This window comes from Tachysurus fulvidraco, chromosome 1 (assembly GCF_022655615.1).
Source record: "Tachysurus fulvidraco isolate hzauxx_2018 chromosome 1, HZAU_PFXX_2.0, whole genome shotgun sequence".
Lineage (NCBI taxonomy): Eukaryota > Metazoa > Chordata > Actinopteri > Siluriformes > Bagridae > Tachysurus > Tachysurus fulvidraco.
This window is the reverse complement of record NC_062518.1, coordinates 16,134,162-16,152,632: the sequence shown is the minus strand read 5'-3', so window position 1 is coordinate 16,152,632 and position 18,471 is coordinate 16,134,162. Positions and strand designations below refer to the sequence as shown.

Sequence of the window (18,471 nt, the reverse complement as noted above, 5' to 3'; positions counted from 1 at the left end):
GACAGGAAGTGTTTACATAAACATAGAAGCAGAGCATGATAACCCACAGTGAGAAGATCAGTCTACAGACAAACACTGTCTTGCACTCATGTTTCTTTATATCGTAGTCTTCTATAAATGTAATCGGACAAAACACACAGTAAAGCTGACCTCATTTTGGTTTTAAATTAAGAAGCGAAAGTTTGCATGTTCTCAGAGAAGAAGCCGCATTCACACGCTCAGTGCAGCCTTATGAGAACCTGTTCAGTCTTCACTTTTATCACTTAACATATTTGTCAGTAACATTATTTATTATTAGTAGTAAGTTCCACCCAGTACAAAAAACCTTTAAGATTGATGCTCATAAATCAGTGCACCTATTTGATATAATTTCAGGTGATAAAAACACTCGAGACCTCAAGAGCTCTGTAATGTATCACACTTCTCAATGTCCTCATCACCACGTATTTATTCCTTCTACACTGGACCATAACTGATGTGGAGTGACGTAAAACCCCAGCCTTGTTTTTTCTACCCTTCACCCAGAATATGATTTAAGAAATATGTTTAACTGCCTATGTGAAAGTGAGTCAGAGCAAAGGTCAGTTGTTGCTGTCACAGAGTTTATTGTAAAAAAAAAAAAGGAACTTGGGTGTATGGATACTGCGTGACTCTGCATGCAGCCAAACGGATCATATGGTTCTTCCCACACTGCTGGTGTTGAAATGAAAACCAGAGGGCAAAACGTTCCAGCCAGACATCACTTCTAAGGATTTGATCTTTGTCCGTTAGTGAAAATGGAGAATTCTTCCTGAGATCTGAGACGTACTGAGCAGTGTCTTCTTACTGATTAAGCTCTGAAACACACTCAACCACCCACCCACATCCACACACACACACACACACACACACCTCATGCCTTTTTGGACACTGTATGGTTGAATCACATGATTGTGATGTTTTTCACAAGTGTCACAAAGCTCCTTTCTGGGTTCTAGGTCATGGTAGAAATGAAACTGTAATAAAATGAACTAGATCTTTGCAACAACAACAACAAAAACTTCATGCAGTTCAGCCACAAATCACACATAGCAAAACTTTTCCTGCCACTTGCACTGAGACCAACAGGCCTTCATATTATAATCAAACCCAATGCTAAAGGTGCAAAACCACAGAGAAGGAAACGAAGTTGTGCATGTTGCAATGTGTTGCAATGAATTTTTTTTCACAACACCCATATCACAGACTTGTTATATAGGAGAGAAAGGTCATTGGTGTTTATTTATTTGTAAGGTTATACTATGCAGGGCTTGACTGCTTCTTTGTTTTAACAAGCTAATGTATTTAATCTAAAAATTAAAGCTCTATAGAACATTCTGCTGCTGAAGTGATAGTATAGGTGTCATTCACCACCAGTCTGTATATCATAAACTACTGTAAATGTGTCAACACATCATCAGTTAATCACTGATTCTGCCTCTTTTCTTGCACTGAATCATCACAAATTGTATGGACAGGAAGTCCCAATGTCTGTCTGTAGCTACATTTGACTCACAGCATCATTTTTCCTTTGCCACACAGTTGTATTAAATGTTCATGCATCTTGTGATAGATGACGAAAGTCGAGCACAATCACTTTAAACATCTTGTTAAAACTCTTGGTAATGTGTTAATCAGTGTAACAATGAGAACATTCAGGCTAAAGATACTTTATTTCATTGCACATTGTCATATTTAAGACACACAAACCAACTGTAAACACTGAATCTGAAACCCGTTCAGCACATTATGGGAATCTCTCGACCAGCGAGACGGCAAATAACGACAAAAAGTCTTGTCAGTACAAACTGAATGCTTTTCTTATTATTATTTTTAAATGCTTGTTAAAGTGGATGACTTTCTAGCCAGAATTCTGACTAGACATGCCTTCAGCCCACTGAGTCACCTCAGTGATTTGATTCTTTCACATAATCTCTTTACACAACTCTAACACTGTCAAAGTTTAATTTGTAACTAAATCCATATAAAAAAATCCCATTATAAATATAAATATATACATTTATATTATAAAAAGTAGGCTTTAAAAAATGAAGAAGATGAAGATTTGTTTGTACTTGGTTTGTTCATCTGGTTGCACAAATGAATCTTTAGTGAATTGTCCATCACAAATCAGTAGCTTAGAAAAAGGGAATTCTTGAATATGAAGAAATAGCATATAAAGTCCATGTGATGTGGGAGGTCTGGGTGAAATCACCTTTCTGGGTGAGGTCTTGCCGGGTCACGGTTTTGGTGCCTGCAGCAGAGCGTATGTGCTGTTGGGGCCAGTCGTGGTGACACAACTGTTCCTTGCGTTGTACTGCACCTCAGCATACTGAAAGAATAATGTGATGTGACCGGATTAATAAATACAACTTTAACACCTTGACTCTTTAGTCTAAGACGCAGCACGGTGGTGAAATTGGTGTAAATGTATGAACATTTCTACAACTAACAATGTTTCTGTTTTTATATTATACACTGAAGACATTCCCTGATATTTACATCTGAAGGTGTTAAACATGACACAGACTGACTGATATTTCTTGTTGCACAGATTGATTGCTTAAACAATTAACAGCTTAGATCCAGATCCAGATTTTTTCTCTTAACACTTTTTCTCTGTCTTTGGGAGAAACAGAAAAATTTTAAAGCTGAGAAAAAAGGAAAATCCTGTCAGCAGTGTTGCACAAGCGATGGCATAGACATCTCGCATCTTCCTGAGAGTTTCAGTTTTAGTTCATTCTCAGCAGAATATCCACATTATGATGTATAAAAAGTGAATTATTAGAGCTAAATTTTGAGATATTTTGTGTATTGTTCTAAAAAAAACAAACAAAGACACGTACCACAGGGTTGATGTTGTCCTGTTGCTGATGTAAACCAGGAGGTTGTGTTTGGGTTTTTGGAGATCTTCTGCAGCGCTCAACTGTAAAGACTAACAGAAAAATACAGAATTAACACATTAAACGAAGCCTGTGTGTCAATAACTATTAAAAATTGATGATATAGATTATATCATCGATGACGTAATGCATGACTAGTTTTGAATGTCATGTACAGTGTATGTAGTCTGTAGTTTAAAACTTAAACAGAATAATAACAGAATAGTATAACCTTCTTTTTAACTTTATTTAGGCACAAAAGTGATCAAATATTACTCAATCTACAAGGTTTATTTTAACTAACACTGTAACTGTGTTATAACTAAATAAAAACACCACAAAACTGCAATTAATAGAATATAGCTTCATCCGTAATGGAGTCTATTAGAGTATGTACATTTTATTCGTTACAGTTAAGGTCAGTAGACTATTAGAAGGACCAGAATAACAGATCTCAATACATTCTCAGTTATTAGATTAGATTAGATTAGATTAGATTAGATTAAACTTTATTGTCATTGTGCAAGGTACATGTACAGAGCCAATGAAATGCAGTTTGCATCTAACCAGAAGTGCATAGATGGCTTATTTACAAGTGGCAGTGTAATAAATAAGGGTATGAGGTTATACAGAAGGTGTAATAATATGTACATATAACTGAATAAGGGTAATATAGTGTGGCCTTTATATAAATATGATACAGTATGAAGTGGTATGACAGATATAGCTGTACAAAAGGAATGTCATTATGAATATATACTGTACATATATACACACACAGAATAAACAAAATAAATATGGATGGACATACAGAAGTGTAATGATAGTTTTTGGGTGGTGCAAGGATGCATGATTTTAAAGTGGTGCAAAATAGTGCAAAACACAGAAGAAAAGTGACAGTGCAGTGATCAATAGCAGAATATACTGTAAATAAAACCCACCTGTAACCACTAGAGCCAGAGCGCAGTTCATTATTACCGATACGATGAGAGGTTGTGAGGAACAGATCACTTTAGATTCCTCGTCCGTCTGATTCTGCATCTGTTTATCTTCTCTGATCGTGGTCTGATTTCCTGGAAACATTTTTAAAAATAACAGATTAAACAAACTGTTTATCTACAACATATTTTGTAGCATTGGACATTGTCACTGACCAAAAATACATTTCCGCAGAGCCCTTTAAAATAGTTCAGCTTTATTTAATGCTATAGTCTGTCTTTATAGACCAGCGGTTGTTAAAGTGGTGTGCTGGTCACTTGCATCAAACCTTGACAACACAATAATGTCGCAATAAATTCAAAATATTCTCTACTATAATTCCATATAATGGAAAATATCCAATTGTTTCAACTATTTTAAACTGTTGTTTATTAATTTTTTAGAGCTTTGTATTCTAAAATAATAAATTCTAAATTTAATGTTACATTAGTGTGTTGTTGAGGTTTGATACAAGAGACCAGGACACCACTTTAACAACCGCTGGTCTATAAAGACAGACTATAGCATTATATAAAGTTTTCAGAGTCTGATTAAAGTCACTTTAATGAAATTGCAGTAAATAATTTTTAATAAACTCACCAGCTGAGTGACTCTGGATGTAAAGTCTGATTCCACGGCTGATGTTTGAAGGCGAACCAGTATGATTACAATAATAGACTCCTAATTCATTAGTACTGATATTGTGTATAAATAAACTGCTGTTATACTGCAGTGAGAATCTCTTTTTGAAGGTTGTGTTACTGTATTGTGCACCCGAAGGTTTATTTGTAAAAGAGCGTAATATTAACACTGGAGGTTCTGACGCCTTCATCAGGAACCAGTACACATTATTTACAGCCACTTCACACTCTAGAGTCACATTTTGTCCCAAATCTACAGACTTCTCTGTGAAACATTCAGCAGCTCCACAGAACACAAGCAGATCTAGGAAAATAAAAAATAAAATAAAATAAACCCCCACACAAACACACACGTGTGTATTGCTGATAATCAGACAATCATCTGTGCAGACAGGAACAAAATGTGGAAAAACATAGAGTAAAAACTTAGCTTACAGAGCTGAAGTTGTATGATCCTCATGCTGAATGCTCGACACGATCTCTCGACACTCTGTCGCTCTGCTTCAAGTCAGGAAACACTTTTTGTTAGGCGTGAAACACAGGACAGAGAGAGGAAGTGCTCAGACCGCATTCTTTTTTTTTCCTTCTAAAATCTCCTCCACACTTTAGAAAGAATGTTTATTTAATCTGTGTACAAAAATAGGAGATTTTACAGAAGTTATGCATTACATTTTTCAGTCATTTGTAAAACATACATTATCTGGTCAGGGATCTGAATGGACTATAATGGATCCAGTATGAAATATAAACTGGAATTGACCTTCAATTTGTGCACATGTCCTTATCAGCGCATCATTTGCACATACAGTCATAATAGGGGTTATTTTGAGACACCCATCCACACACTGGTATGTTTTATTAGGTGAGAGGAATCCAAGGGAAGTCCATGTGGACATGAGGAGAACATGTGGAGCTCCACAGACACTGAGAACATCTCTGAGAGACAGTCAGTAATCAGAGCTGATTCTTTCTAATCTGTGGCTTTATCATTTTGGAAACGGAAGCAGGTTTATCACACACACACACACACACACACACACACACACACACACACACACACACACACACACACACACACACAAACACACACAATCACACACACACACAATCACACACACACACAATCAGACACAAATAATCCCTCAGCTCCTCTAGTGGTATCCCAGCATTATAACAATAGATGATGTTCAAGACCACAGAAAACCCCTTTGTTTATATCGTCTCAAGAATCTCAATGATTATTGTGAGTATTCTTTTTAAATTCACTCCATTTCCTGTGCGTCTTAAATCATCATCATCTTTGAGCAGAAGGAAGACAATTCAAGTCGAGACCCTTTTTCTGAAATAAAAGTTTTATTTACAAGAGAATTTTATTACAGCTTTAAACATTAAATCGATCTCCCATACTAATGGTTCACAATGTGTTAAATTGGCCTGAATCTTCACTTTGAGTTCAGTTTGTCTAAAAAAAAAGCACATCAGAGACAATTTCACCGCAGAAGACAAGCACGTAAGCAGAAGCAGTCTATCACACAGGCTGCCTGATGCTGATGGTGTGCAGGTCTTGACCACAGCCCTGTGTTTAGGCCTCAAGAGGAAGCTGTGTAAACTCTACAACAGTGAAAACGTCATCCTTCTGCACCTGTATGAAACTTTTCTACAGAAGCACACAAAAGACATCAGGATGTGATCGTAAATGCATCAAGAGCTCTCATTCTCAAAGTTTATCTTAAATAAAACATAAAGGGCCTGTTTGTATTTTTTTTTAAATATTTTGTAAATGACTAAAAGTTTTAGTGTAATAGGGAATATTTCTATAAAATCTTCGGTTTCTGCAAAACATTATTTGTGATTCTGTTTCCATATAATAAATGACAAAAGTTTGTATACCTGTACTGTTGGGCTTTACTCATTCATCTAGATTTGTGTAGCTTGATCTATACAATACCGTTTATTATATTATATTATATTATATTATATTATATTATATTATATTATATTATATTATATTATATTATATTATATTATACTGCAATAAATCATGTCTTTTTTCTATTAGTTGATCAAAGTGGAAAACTATAACAGGAATAAACAGGGTAAAGTGTTGTTGTTGCAGTACCGCATGCTGACACTAGATGTCTCTCCTCAGCCACCGTGTTCTCGCCTGCGGCAGGTACCGCAGCGCTAGGCTCAAGGCTAATCAAGTCATACCGGCCATAATACCCATTGTTTTATCCAGTGTTTACTCCATGGACAACCAACTGGACTGCATTTCTTTACAACGGAACACACATGAAGAAATGAGGAATTGTGGCTCACCAACAGCACACCTGAGTCTGCTATAGTGGGAGAAACCGGAGGACCTCTCAGATGATCACTAAAGCAGGAGAAACACTGTAAAGACATTCTGGACATATTAGTATAAAAAAAAGTTAGTCCAATACAAGCCAGTACACACACCTCATGCCTTTTTGGAAACTGTATGTTTGAATCACATGATTGTGATGTTTTTCCACAAGTGTCACAAAGTTCCTTTCTGGGTTCTAGGTCACGGTAGAAATGAAGCAGTAATAAAATGAACTAGAAAGATTATTCAGATCTTTGCAAAAAATAAATAAATAATCAAATAAATAAATAAACTTCATGCAGTTCAGCCACAAATCACACATAAAAAAGCTTTTCCTGCCACTTGTACTGAGACCAACAGGCCTTCATTTTATAATCAAACCCGATGCTAAAGGTGCAAAACCACAAAGAAGGAAACGAAGTTGTGCATGTTGCAATGTGTGATTTTTTTCACAACGCCCATATCACAGACTTGTTATATAGGAGAGAAAGGTCATTGGTGTTTATTTATTTGTAAAGGTTATACTATGCGAGGCTTGATGTATATTTTGTTAGTACAACATTTGACATAATTGCTTCTTTGTTTTAACAAGCTAATGAATTTAATCTAAAAATTAAAACTCTATACTCTCACTTTTAAACAAAAGGTCTTGTAAACTAGGAACGTTCTGCTCCTAAGTGATAGTATAGGTGTCATTCACCACCAGTCTGTATATCATAAACTACTGTAAATACATAAACACATCATCAATTAATCACTGATTTTGCCTCTTTTCTTGAACTGAATCATCACTAATTGTATGGACAGGAAGTCGCAATGTCTGTCTGTAGCTACATTTGACTCACAGCATCGTTTTTATTGTTTTAAACCCGTTCAACACATAATGGTGAATCTCTCGACCAGTGAAACGGCAAATAACGACAAAAAGTCTTCTCAGTACAAACTGAATGCTTTTCTTCTTATTATTTTAAATGCTTGTTAAAGTGGCTGACTTTCTAGCCAGAACACTGACTAGACATGCCTTCAGCCAACTGAGTCACCTCAGTGATTTGATTCTTTCACATAATCTCTTTACACGACTCTAACACTGTCAAAGTTTAATTTGTAACTAAATCCATATAAAAAAATCCCATTATAAATATAAATATATACATTTATATTAGAAAAAGTAGGCTTTAAAAATGAAGAAGATGAAGATTTGTTTGTGCTTGTGAGCTGATTCATCTGGTTGCACAAATGAATCTTTAGTGAATTGTCCATCACAAATCAGTAGTTTAGAAAAGTGGAATTCATGAATATGAAGAAATAGCATATAAAGTCTATGTGATGTGGGAGGTCTGGGTGAGGTCACCGTTCTAGGTGAGGTCTTGCCGGGTCACGGTTTTGGTGCCTGCAGTAGAATGTATGTGCTGTTGGGGCCAGTCGTGGTGACACAACTGTTTGTCGCGTTGTACTGCACCTCAGCATACTGAAAGAATAATGTGATGGGACCGGATTAATAAATACAACTTTAACACCTTGACTCTTTAGTCTAAGACGCAGCACAGTGGTGAAATTGGTGTAAATGTATGAACATTTCTACAACTAACAATGTTTCTGTTTTTATATTATACACTGAAGACATTCCCTGATATTTACTTCTGAAGGTGTTAAACATGACACGGACTGACTGATATTTCTTGTTGCAGATATTGATTGCTTAAACAATTAACAGCTTAGATCCAGATCCAGATTTTTTCTCTTAACACTGCTTTTTTTTGTTTAAACTGTCTTTGGGAGAAAAAGAACCATTTTAAAGCTGAGAAAAAAGGAAAACCCTGTCAGCAGTGTTGCACAAGCGATGGCATAGACATCTCGTATCTTCCTGAGAGTTTCAGATTTAGTTCAATCTCGGCAGAATATCCACATTATGATGTATAAAAAGTGAATTATTAGAGCCAAATTTTAAATTTTGAGATATTTTGTGTATCGTTTTAAAAAACAAACAAAGACACGTACCACAGGGTTGACGTTGTCCTGTTGCTGATGTAAACCAGGAGGTTGTGTTTGGGTTTTTGGAGATCTTCTGCAGCGCTCAACTGTAAAGACTGTAAAAACTGTAAAAACCTTGTTTTTAACTTTATTTAGGCACAAATGTAATCAAATATTACTCAATCTACAAGGTTTATTTTAACTAACACTGTAACTGTGTTATAACTAAATAAAATCACCACAAAACTGCAATTAAATAAATATGGGTTCATCCGTAATGGAGTCTATTAGACTATGTACATTTTAGTCATCACAGTTAAGGTCAGTAGACTATTAGAAGGATCAGAATAACAGATCTCAATACATTCTCAGTTATTAGCAGAATATACTGTAAATAAAACCCACCTGTAACCACAAGAGCCAGAGCGCAGTTCATTATTACTGATACGATGAGAGGTTGTGAGGAACAGATCACTTTAGATTCCTCATCCGTCTGATTCTGCATCTGTTTATCTTCTCTGATCGTGGTCTGATTTCCTGGAAACATTTTTAAAAATAACAGATTAAACAAACTGTTTATCTACAACATATTTTGTAGCATTGGACATTGTCACTGACCAAAAATACATTTCCGCAGAGCCCTTTAAAATAGTTCAGCTTTATTTAATGCTATAGTCTGTCTTTATAGACCAGCGGTTGTTAAAGTGGTGTCCTGGTCACTTGCATCAAACCTTGACAACACAATAATGTCGCAATAAATCCAAAATATTCTCTACTATAATTCCATATAATGGAAAATATCCAATTGTTTCAACTATTTTAAACTGTTGTTTATTAATTTTTTAGAGCTTTGTCTTCTAAAATAATAAATTCTAGATTTAATGTTACATTAGTGTGTTGTTGAGGTTTGATACAAGAGACCAGGACACCACTTTAACAACCGCTGGTCTATAAAGACAAACTATAGCATTAAATAAAGTTTTCAGAGAGTCTGATTAAAGTCACTTTAATGAAATTGCAGTAAATAATTTTTAATAAACTCACCAGCTGAGTGACTCTGGATGTAAAGTCTGATTGCACGGCTGATGTTTGAAGGCGAACCAGTATGATTACAATAATAGACTCCTAATTCATTAGTACTGATATTGTGTATAAATAAACTGCTGTTATACTGCAGTGAGAATGTCTTTTTGGAGGTTGTGTTACTGTATTGTGCACCCGAAGGTTTAGTTGTAAAAGAGCATAATATAAACACTTTCAGGTTCTGACGCCTTCATCAGGAACCAGTACACATTATTTACAGCCACTTCACACTCTAGAGTCACATTTTGTCCCAAATCTACAGACTTCTCTGTGAAACATTCAACAGCTCCACAGAACACAAGCAGATCTAGGAAAATAAAAAATAAAATAAAATAAACCCCCACACAAACACACACGTGTGTATTGCTGATAATCAGACAATTATCTGCACAGACAGGAACAAAATGTGGAAAAACATAGAGTAAAAACTTAGCTTACAGAGCTGAAGTTGTATGATCCTCATGCTGAATGCTCGACACGATCTCTGGACACTCTGTCGCTCTGCTTCAAGTCAGGAAACACTTTTTGTTAGGCGTGAAACACAGGACAGAGAGAGGAAGTGCTCAGATCGCATTCTTTTTTTTTTCTTCTAAAATCTCCTCCAAACTTTACAAAGAATGTTTATTTAATCTGTGTACAAAAATAGGAGATTTTACAGAAGTTATGAATTACATTTTCAGTCATTTGTAAAACATGTCTTATCTGGTCAGGGATCTGAAGAGACCATAATGGATCCAGTATGAAGTATAAACTGGAATTGACCTTCAATTTGTGCACATGTCCTTATCAGCGCATCATTTGCACATACATTCATAATAGGTGTTATTTTGAGACACCAGTCCACACTGGTATGTTTTATTAGGTGAGAGGAATCCAAGGGAAGTCCATATGGACATGAGGAGAACATGTGGAGCTCCACAGACACTGAGAACATCTCTGAGAGACAGTCAGTTATCACAGCTGATTCTTTCTAATCTGTTTCTTTATCATTTTGGAAATGGAAGCAGGTTTATCACACACACACAAACAGACACACAGACACAGACACACACAAATAAGCCCTCAGCTCCTCTAGTGGTATCCCAGCATTATAACAATAGATGATGTTCAAGACCACAGAAATCCCCTTTGTTTATATTGTCTCATGAATCTCAATGATTATTGTGAGTATTCTTTTTAAATTCACTCCATTTCCTGTGCGTCTTAAATCATCATCATCTTCAAGCAGAAGGAAGACAATTCAAGCCAAGACCCTTTTTAAAATAAACATTTTATTTACAAGAGTATTTTATTACAGCTTTAGACATTAAATCAGTCTTCCATACTAATGGTTCACAATGTGTTAAATTGGCCTGAATCTTCACTTTGAGTACAGTTTGTGTAAAAAAAGCACATCAGAGACAATTTCACCGCAGAAGACAAGCACGTAAGCAGAAGCAGTCTATCTCACAGGCTGCCTGATGCTGATGGTGTGTGTGCAGGTCTTGACCACAGCGCTGTGTTTAGGCCTCAAGAGGAAGCTGTGTAAACTCTACAACAGTGAAAACGTCGTCTTTCTACACCTGTATGAAACTTTTATTCAGAAGCACACAAAAGACATCAGAATGTGATCATTTGGTTCATAAATGCATCAAGAGCTCAGAGAAAAAACCTGCACTTTATATGTATTTATCCTCGTAAACACGACACTAAATGGGAGACGTTTAAAGAGGAGGAACAGAGAGATCAGAGACAGTAGTAGAACTTTACCTGTGAACCACTGAGCTGCTGTGAATTTGTTCTTTTACACTGGCTTCTGATCAAGGATTTTCAAGTTTTGAGAATCAAATTTTGAGATATTTTGTGTGTTGTTTTAAAAAACAAACAAAGAAACATACCACAGGGTTGATGTTGTCCTGTTGCTGATGTAAACCAGGAGGTTGTGTTTGGGTTTTTGGAGATCTTCTGCAGCGCTCAACCGTAAAAACGAACAGAAAAATACAGAATTAACACATTAAACGAAGCCTGTGTGCCAATAACTAATTAAAATTAATGATATAGATTAGATCATCGATGACATAGTGCATTACTAGTTTTGAATGTCATGTACAGTGTATGTAGTCTGTAGTTTAAGGTCAGTAGACTATTAGAGGGATCAGAATAACAGATCTCAATACATTCTCAAAGTACATCTTAAATAAAACATAAAGGGCTTGTTTGTTTTTTTTTTTTAATATTTTGTAAATGACAAAGTTTTAGTGTAATAGAGAATATTTCTAGAAAATCTTCGGTTTCTGTAAAACATTATTTGTGATTCTGTTTCCATATAATAAATGACAAAAGTTTGTATACCTGTAGTGTTGGGCTTTACTCATTCATATAGATTTGTGTAGCTTGATCTATACAATACCGTTTATTATATTATATTATATTATATTATATTATATTATACTGCAATAAATCATGTATTTTTTCTATTAGTTGATCAAAGTGGAAAACTATAACAGGAATAAACGGGGTAAAGTGTTGTTGTTGCAGTACCGCATGCCGACACTAGATGTCTCTCCTCAGCCACCGTGTTCTCGCCTGCGGCAGGTACCGCAGCGCTAGGCTCAAGGCTAATCAAGTCATACCGGCCATAATAACCATTATTTTATCCAGTGTTTACTCCATGGACAACCAAATGAACTGCATTTCTTTACAACGGAACACACACGAAGAAATGAGGAATTGTGGCTCAACAACAACACAACTGAGTCTGCTATAGTGGGAGAAACCGGAGGACCTCTCAGATGATCACTAAAGCAGGAGAAACACTGTAAAGACATTCTGGACATATTAGTATAAAAAAAAGTTAGTCCAATACAAGCCAGTACACACACCTCATGCCTTTTTGGAAACTGTATGTTTGAATCACATGATTGTGATGTTTTTCCACAAGTGTCACAAAGTTCCTTTCTGGGTTCTAGGTCACGGTAGAAATGAAGCAGTAATAAAATGAACTAGAAAGATTATTCAGATCTTTGCAAAAAATAAATAAATAATCAAATAAATAAATAAACTTCATGCAGTTCAGCCACAAATCACACATAAAAAAGCTTTTCCTGCCACTTGTACTGAGACCAACAGGCCTTCATTTTATAATCAAACCCGATGCTAAAGGTGCAAAACCGCAGAGAAGGAAACGAAGTTGTGCATGTTGCAATGTGTGATTTTTTTCACAACGCCCATATCACAGACTTGTTATATAGGAGAGAAAGGTCATTGGTGTTTATTTATTTGTAAAGGTTATACTATGTGGTGCATGATGTATATTCTGTTAGTACAACATTTGACATAATTGCTTCTTTGTTTTAACAAGCTAATGTATTTAATCTAAAAATTTAATTCTATACTGTTACTTTTAAACAAAAGGTCTTGTAAACTAGGAACGTTCTGCTCCTAAGTGATAGTATAGGTGTCATTCACCACCAGTCTGTATATCATAAACTACTGTAAATACGTAAACATATATATATACATTTATAATATAAAAAGTAGGCTTTAAAAAATGAAGAAGATGAAGATTTGTTTGTGCTTGTGAGTTGATTATCTGACTGCACAAATTAATCTTTAGTGAATTGTCCATCACAAATCAGTAGCTTAGAAAAGTGGAATTCTTGAATATGAAGAGCTAGTAGTAGAACTTTACCTGTGAACCACTGAGCTGCTGTGAATTTGTTCTTTCACACTGGCTCCTGATCCAGACTGAAATTAATACACATCACACCACAACATAATCATATCATTTAAATACCTTAAAAATCCATTGTTATGACTTTAATAACATTTTAAGGATGAACCCTTTTTTAAAATTATTTATTCATTTAAAGAACATCAGCAGCTTTCACAGTTGTTTAGTAAACACTATTAAAAAATCTTACAAAAATTATGATTTTTCAAATTGTACAATTGATTTACACATTTTGTAATTCTTAGTAAAAATTTACATTAATAATATTTTATAATTTTTTATATATTATTAAATGGAGCAGGTAAAATTCAGTAACAACAAAAAAAGCAATACCTGAGACGCCATCACGATGCAGGTCACTGTTCTGGAAACGATCAGAAGATTTCTGCAAGGTTCATCTTTATCATCTTTATCAGCTGTCTGAAATTTTCTGTGAGACACTGAAACACATTTGAATGATTTAAATTAAATAAACTACTGTAGGTTAGATACAAGTGACCAGGACACCACTTTAACAACCGCTGGTCTATAAAGTCAGACTATAGCATTAAATAAAGCTTTCAGAGAGTCTGATTAAAGTTACTTTAATGAAATTGCAGTAATTAATTTTGTAATAAACTCACCAGCTGTGTGACCCAGTATGAGTATGATTACAATAATAGATTCCTAATTCATTATTACTGATATTGTGTATAAATAAACTGTCGTTATACACTGCACTGAGAATCTCTATTTGAAGGATGTGTTACTGTATTGTGCATCTGAAGGTTAAATTGTAAAAGAGCGTAATATAATCACTGGAGGTTCTGACGCCTTCATCAGGAACAAGAGTACATGTCTCTCACAACCACTTCACACTTTAGAGTCACATTTTGTCCCAAATCTACAGACTTCTCTGTGAAACATTCAGCAGCTCCACAGAACACAAGCAGATCTGTAAAAAAAAAAAAAAGTAAAAAAAAAGAGGGAAAAAAACGCGCACACACACACACACACACACACACACACACACACACACACACACACACACACACACACACACACACACAAGGTGTTTGTAATAACATGATTTAGTCATCTGATGTAAAAAAAACAAAAACTTACAGATATAAAGCTGTACGATCTTCATGGCGATGCTTGAAAAAAGACTCATCAGCGACTTCTTGAGTAAATATCAGACGCAGTGTGAGCAGAACTATGACCTGACCACACCTTTTGTATTTTTTTTTTCATTTTCTTCCGCTCATGCATCAACCAGAGGTTTACTGTTGAAACTAAAAAAAAATAGCATCTTTGCTTTGAGCTTTGAATCGTGTCTGACTTTAGCTACCGCTGACACCATCTGTAATGGGACTCATGGTATCCTTACTCTTATACCTTAACGAACCAGTACTGATGTATTTATCTGCTCTGTATAAAGTCATCTGACAAATACCTGAAATGTAAATAATAATGTTAGCTACAATGATGTTCCTTTTGTAACCGAGGCTTTGACACTGGCTAGTGAGTTTCTACTGATCCACCATGCCATGTCACTGGTGTTTGAATCAGTTGGTGCTTCAAAGGTGTATTGTAGCGTTGTATAGTGCAGTATTATGGATTATTTATTTATAAAAACCAATCAAAATGAATAGCTAGTGTACGTAACACTTTCACATAATCATTGATAACACAAATGCATGTTCATGTGTAATAAAAGACCATCTGAACTGAGGTCTGTGATAGAACCAAGCACAGGTCAAAATATTTTATTTATGAATAACTTTACTTAGCCATCACACAGTAGCAGAAGTACATCTTACCTACTGTATCCCAAGCACGTGCTCTTTCCTGTCCACAATGACAAGCAGCTTCAGTGAATTCTTTAGTCAGTATTTTCTTTTTTTTTAAGGAAGCATAGAAACGAATATTACATTGTCTGACCTGTCAGCTGAAACTCATCCTATCAACTTAACTGACAATTTCAGAAAATCTGCTTGTACGTCACATGCAAGATCCATTAATGACGTCATGGCTGCCTGCACATCATCATCATTGCCAGTAGATGTCACCCACACCCACGCACTAAGAATGAAGCCAATTTTCAGCACCATGCTTAAAAAGACACAAAAGGTCTTGTTTGCCATAACTAATTCTCCAATACATTAATTAAACGCGTTAGGACTCCGGATCTCAACAATTTGTAGGAAAAGTAACCAATCAGGTGTTTGGGGGAATGTAATTTATTTTTGGGACACCTGTAGTCTATGCATAATGTATAGTTATTAGCATATTAGTAAACGTTCACACAATCTTATAGTTGTTTTATTTATATACAGTCACAAATGTTCAAAAGACTAAGTACATCTTAAATAAAACATAAAGGGCCCCGTGTCTGTTTTAAATATGTTGTGAATGACTAAAGGTTGTAGTGCAATATTGAATATTTCTAGAAAATCTTCTGTTTCAGTAAAACATTATTTTTGATTCTGTTTCCATATAATAAATGAGAAACTTCTGTATAGTGGTGTGCTTTACTCATTTTGAATCCTTTTCTAGTTTTCCACTTTGATCAACTAATAGAAAAAAGACACGATTTATTGCAGTGCATATAAACATTTTATATGCACTGCAATAAATCGTGTCTTTTTTCTATTAGTTGATCAAAGTGGAAAACTAGAAAAGGAATAAACAGGGTAAAGTGTTGTTGTTGCAGTACCGCATGCCGACACTAGATGTCTCACCCCAGTCACCGTGTCCTCACCTGCAGCATGTACCTGCGCGAGGAGACGCCGCAAACGCAGCGCTAGGCTCAAGGCTAATCAAGTCATACCGGCAATAATACCCATTATTTTATCCAGCGTTTACTCCATGGGCAACCAACTAACTGCATTTCTTTACAACGGAACACACATGAAGAAATGAGGAATTGTGGCTCAACAACAACACACCTGAGTCTGCTATCCTGGGAGAAACCGGAGGACCTGTCAGAAGATTACTAAAGCAGGAGAAGCACTGTAAAGACATTCTGGAAATATTAATATAAAGTAAGTTAGTCCAATACAAGCCAGTATTTACAGTCTATTATTCAGTGCATTACAATGCTTGGAAATGGAATTCAGAGCTTTTTAAAGCAGTTCAGAAAGTGATTCAGATAAAATTCAACAACCAGTTGCTTCAGAATGATACCATCTGAGACACATTCAAATAGATCTGTAAGGTTGGATCAAAACATCACGACTCAGATGTGAGGTTGAGAAACAAACAGGAAGTAAGAAACAAGCTTTGATGTCATAAGACTTACAAAACGTGCTGTGAAGATAACCGGAAACAACAGCAATCGACACTATCTAAATTAACACGATTCTAACAGAACATTGTGTTTCTGGGGATATTAAGGACGACTTGCAGTGGCTGAACTGGGTGAACAATAAAGCAGGGTAAGTACTAGATAGTTTGTGTTTAGACAAACTGCACATTTAGACTGGGTAAAATGGGCAACATTTGCATTACACCTGACAATTTTTGACAAGGATATATATATATATATATATATATATATATATATATATATATATATATATATATATATATTTCAGTTTTCCTCTAATACATTTCTTAATGGGTTTGTCCACAATTCAAAGATGTGAAAGCAAAACTATTTCTGAATATCTGTAATGTTTTGTAAAGCACTAAAGTCCAAGAAGGATCTTAAGACAGCTGTATTTTAAAAGATCACTAAATAGTTGTGGCATGTGAGCAATGCACCTGTTCTCCTGATAGCTAAAACTTATTTACACCATTCTGTCTAACATGAGTTGTTGTGACATGGGTTAGCTGGATGATTCATATTGTATTGTAGGTTGAAAGGCAACCTGAAAGCCATTTTGTTTTTCTTAAAAGATTGAGGATGCGAAACACACAAAGGAAGTACTGCAGAAGAGACGCTGCAAGGACTATTTTCTGTGCAACCCAAATAACAGACTTGACTTTTTGTCCTCTTCAGGTAATTCAGTTGCTCAGCAGCATGTAACCCAGCAGGCAAAGCAAAAGACTGTCTGATCTTCTCACGAGACTTTCACTTCCGTTCTCTGCGAAGCAAAAACACAGTCGACAGAGTTATATTATAAACAGTACGTGTTTCTATGGTACACAACATTTGATGTGTTTTAGAGATCAACGTTGTATCTACAATGATTTTTTAAAAATCAAGTTCATGTACCACAGCATAGCAGCATGTAGTTTACGGTCACAGGGAGCTGTAGGATTAGACAATGCTGGGTTAAGAAATGTTCCATTAACAGCAGTGATCTGAAACAGACCCCGAGGAGAAGGAGGGCGGTTGATTAACATGCGGTCATTGGCATTCCCAAGTAGTGCACTTACCATAGGTTTCTTTGTTGTTATGCAATTGCTTCTACTGTTAATATCATTGTAGAGAAAAATAACTGCAGATGATTGATCATGTAGCAATGAAGAAGTGTTTTATCAAAAGACAAATCTCATGTGAGTATGTTTATAATCCACATGCACAATGCTGCGTTCAAGCAAAATGAGAGCTTTAAAAAATGTCAACAATGAGTTTCTAGCTTGTAGGAACTTGTTTCACTGGAGATTTGGAGATTCTGGATATTGCCATGATTTCATCATGCAGTTTTTTAGTATTTTAAAAAGAAAATAGAGAGACGGTGTCTGTGAGATGTTCACGTGATCAACAACAATACTCATGTTAAACAATCCACAATAATTGGCCTAATGTGCATCAAGAAATCATTCCCCAGATCGTTACACCACCGAGTCCCAGCACCATCACCTGAATGTTGCACAAATTTTGATCCTACCATCTGCATCACAAGACAC

At 35.6% G+C, this 18,471-nt stretch overlaps 2 protein-coding genes and 1 long non-coding RNA gene across 13 annotated transcripts in view; 1 reads left to right on the top strand and 2 right to left on the bottom strand.

The window, feature by feature from the left end:
- Positions 1 to 18,471, bottom strand: part of LOC113634630 — a 121,769-nt gene that overhangs the window by 71,219 nt on the left and 32,079 nt on the right. The window lies entirely within an intron of this gene.
- The window catches only part of LOC113634632 (butyrophilin-like protein 10), a 34,425-nt gene that overhangs the window by 1,138 nt on the left and 14,816 nt on the right, over positions 1 to 18,471 (bottom strand). The window contains exons 4-11 of one of the 11 annotated variants that reach the window (XM_047810976.1): positions 13,966 to 14,072; positions 13,591 to 13,646; positions 8,865 to 8,931; positions 4,955 to 8,334; positions 4,479 to 4,823; positions 3,842 to 3,973; positions 2,865 to 2,953; positions 1,673 to 2,350 (exon numbers count right to left, since the gene is read on the bottom strand). In XM_047810976.1, the coding sequence (XP_047666932.1) occupies positions 8,242 to 8,334; positions 8,865 to 8,931; positions 13,591 to 13,646; positions 13,966 to 14,072 (323 nt within the window). In that variant the 3' untranslated portion in view covers positions 1,673 to 2,350; positions 2,865 to 2,953; positions 3,842 to 3,973; positions 4,479 to 4,823; positions 4,955 to 8,241. Of the gene's footprint in view, positions 1 to 581; positions 866 to 1,672; positions 2,351 to 2,864; positions 2,954 to 3,841; positions 3,974 to 4,478; positions 4,824 to 4,954; positions 8,335 to 8,864; positions 8,963 to 9,242; positions 9,375 to 11,172; positions 12,865 to 13,590; positions 13,647 to 13,965; positions 14,073 to 18,471 lie in introns of those variants that run through there. The other 10 variants (XM_047810997.1, XM_047810993.1, XM_047811005.1 and 7 more) reach the window with 10 other exon arrangements.
- LOC125140846 lies at positions 16,387 to 17,744 on the top strand. The gene is made up of 2 exons (XR_007140116.1): positions 16,387 to 17,051; positions 17,515 to 17,744. It is a non-coding gene; the product is annotated as an uncharacterized LOC125140846 (long non-coding RNA).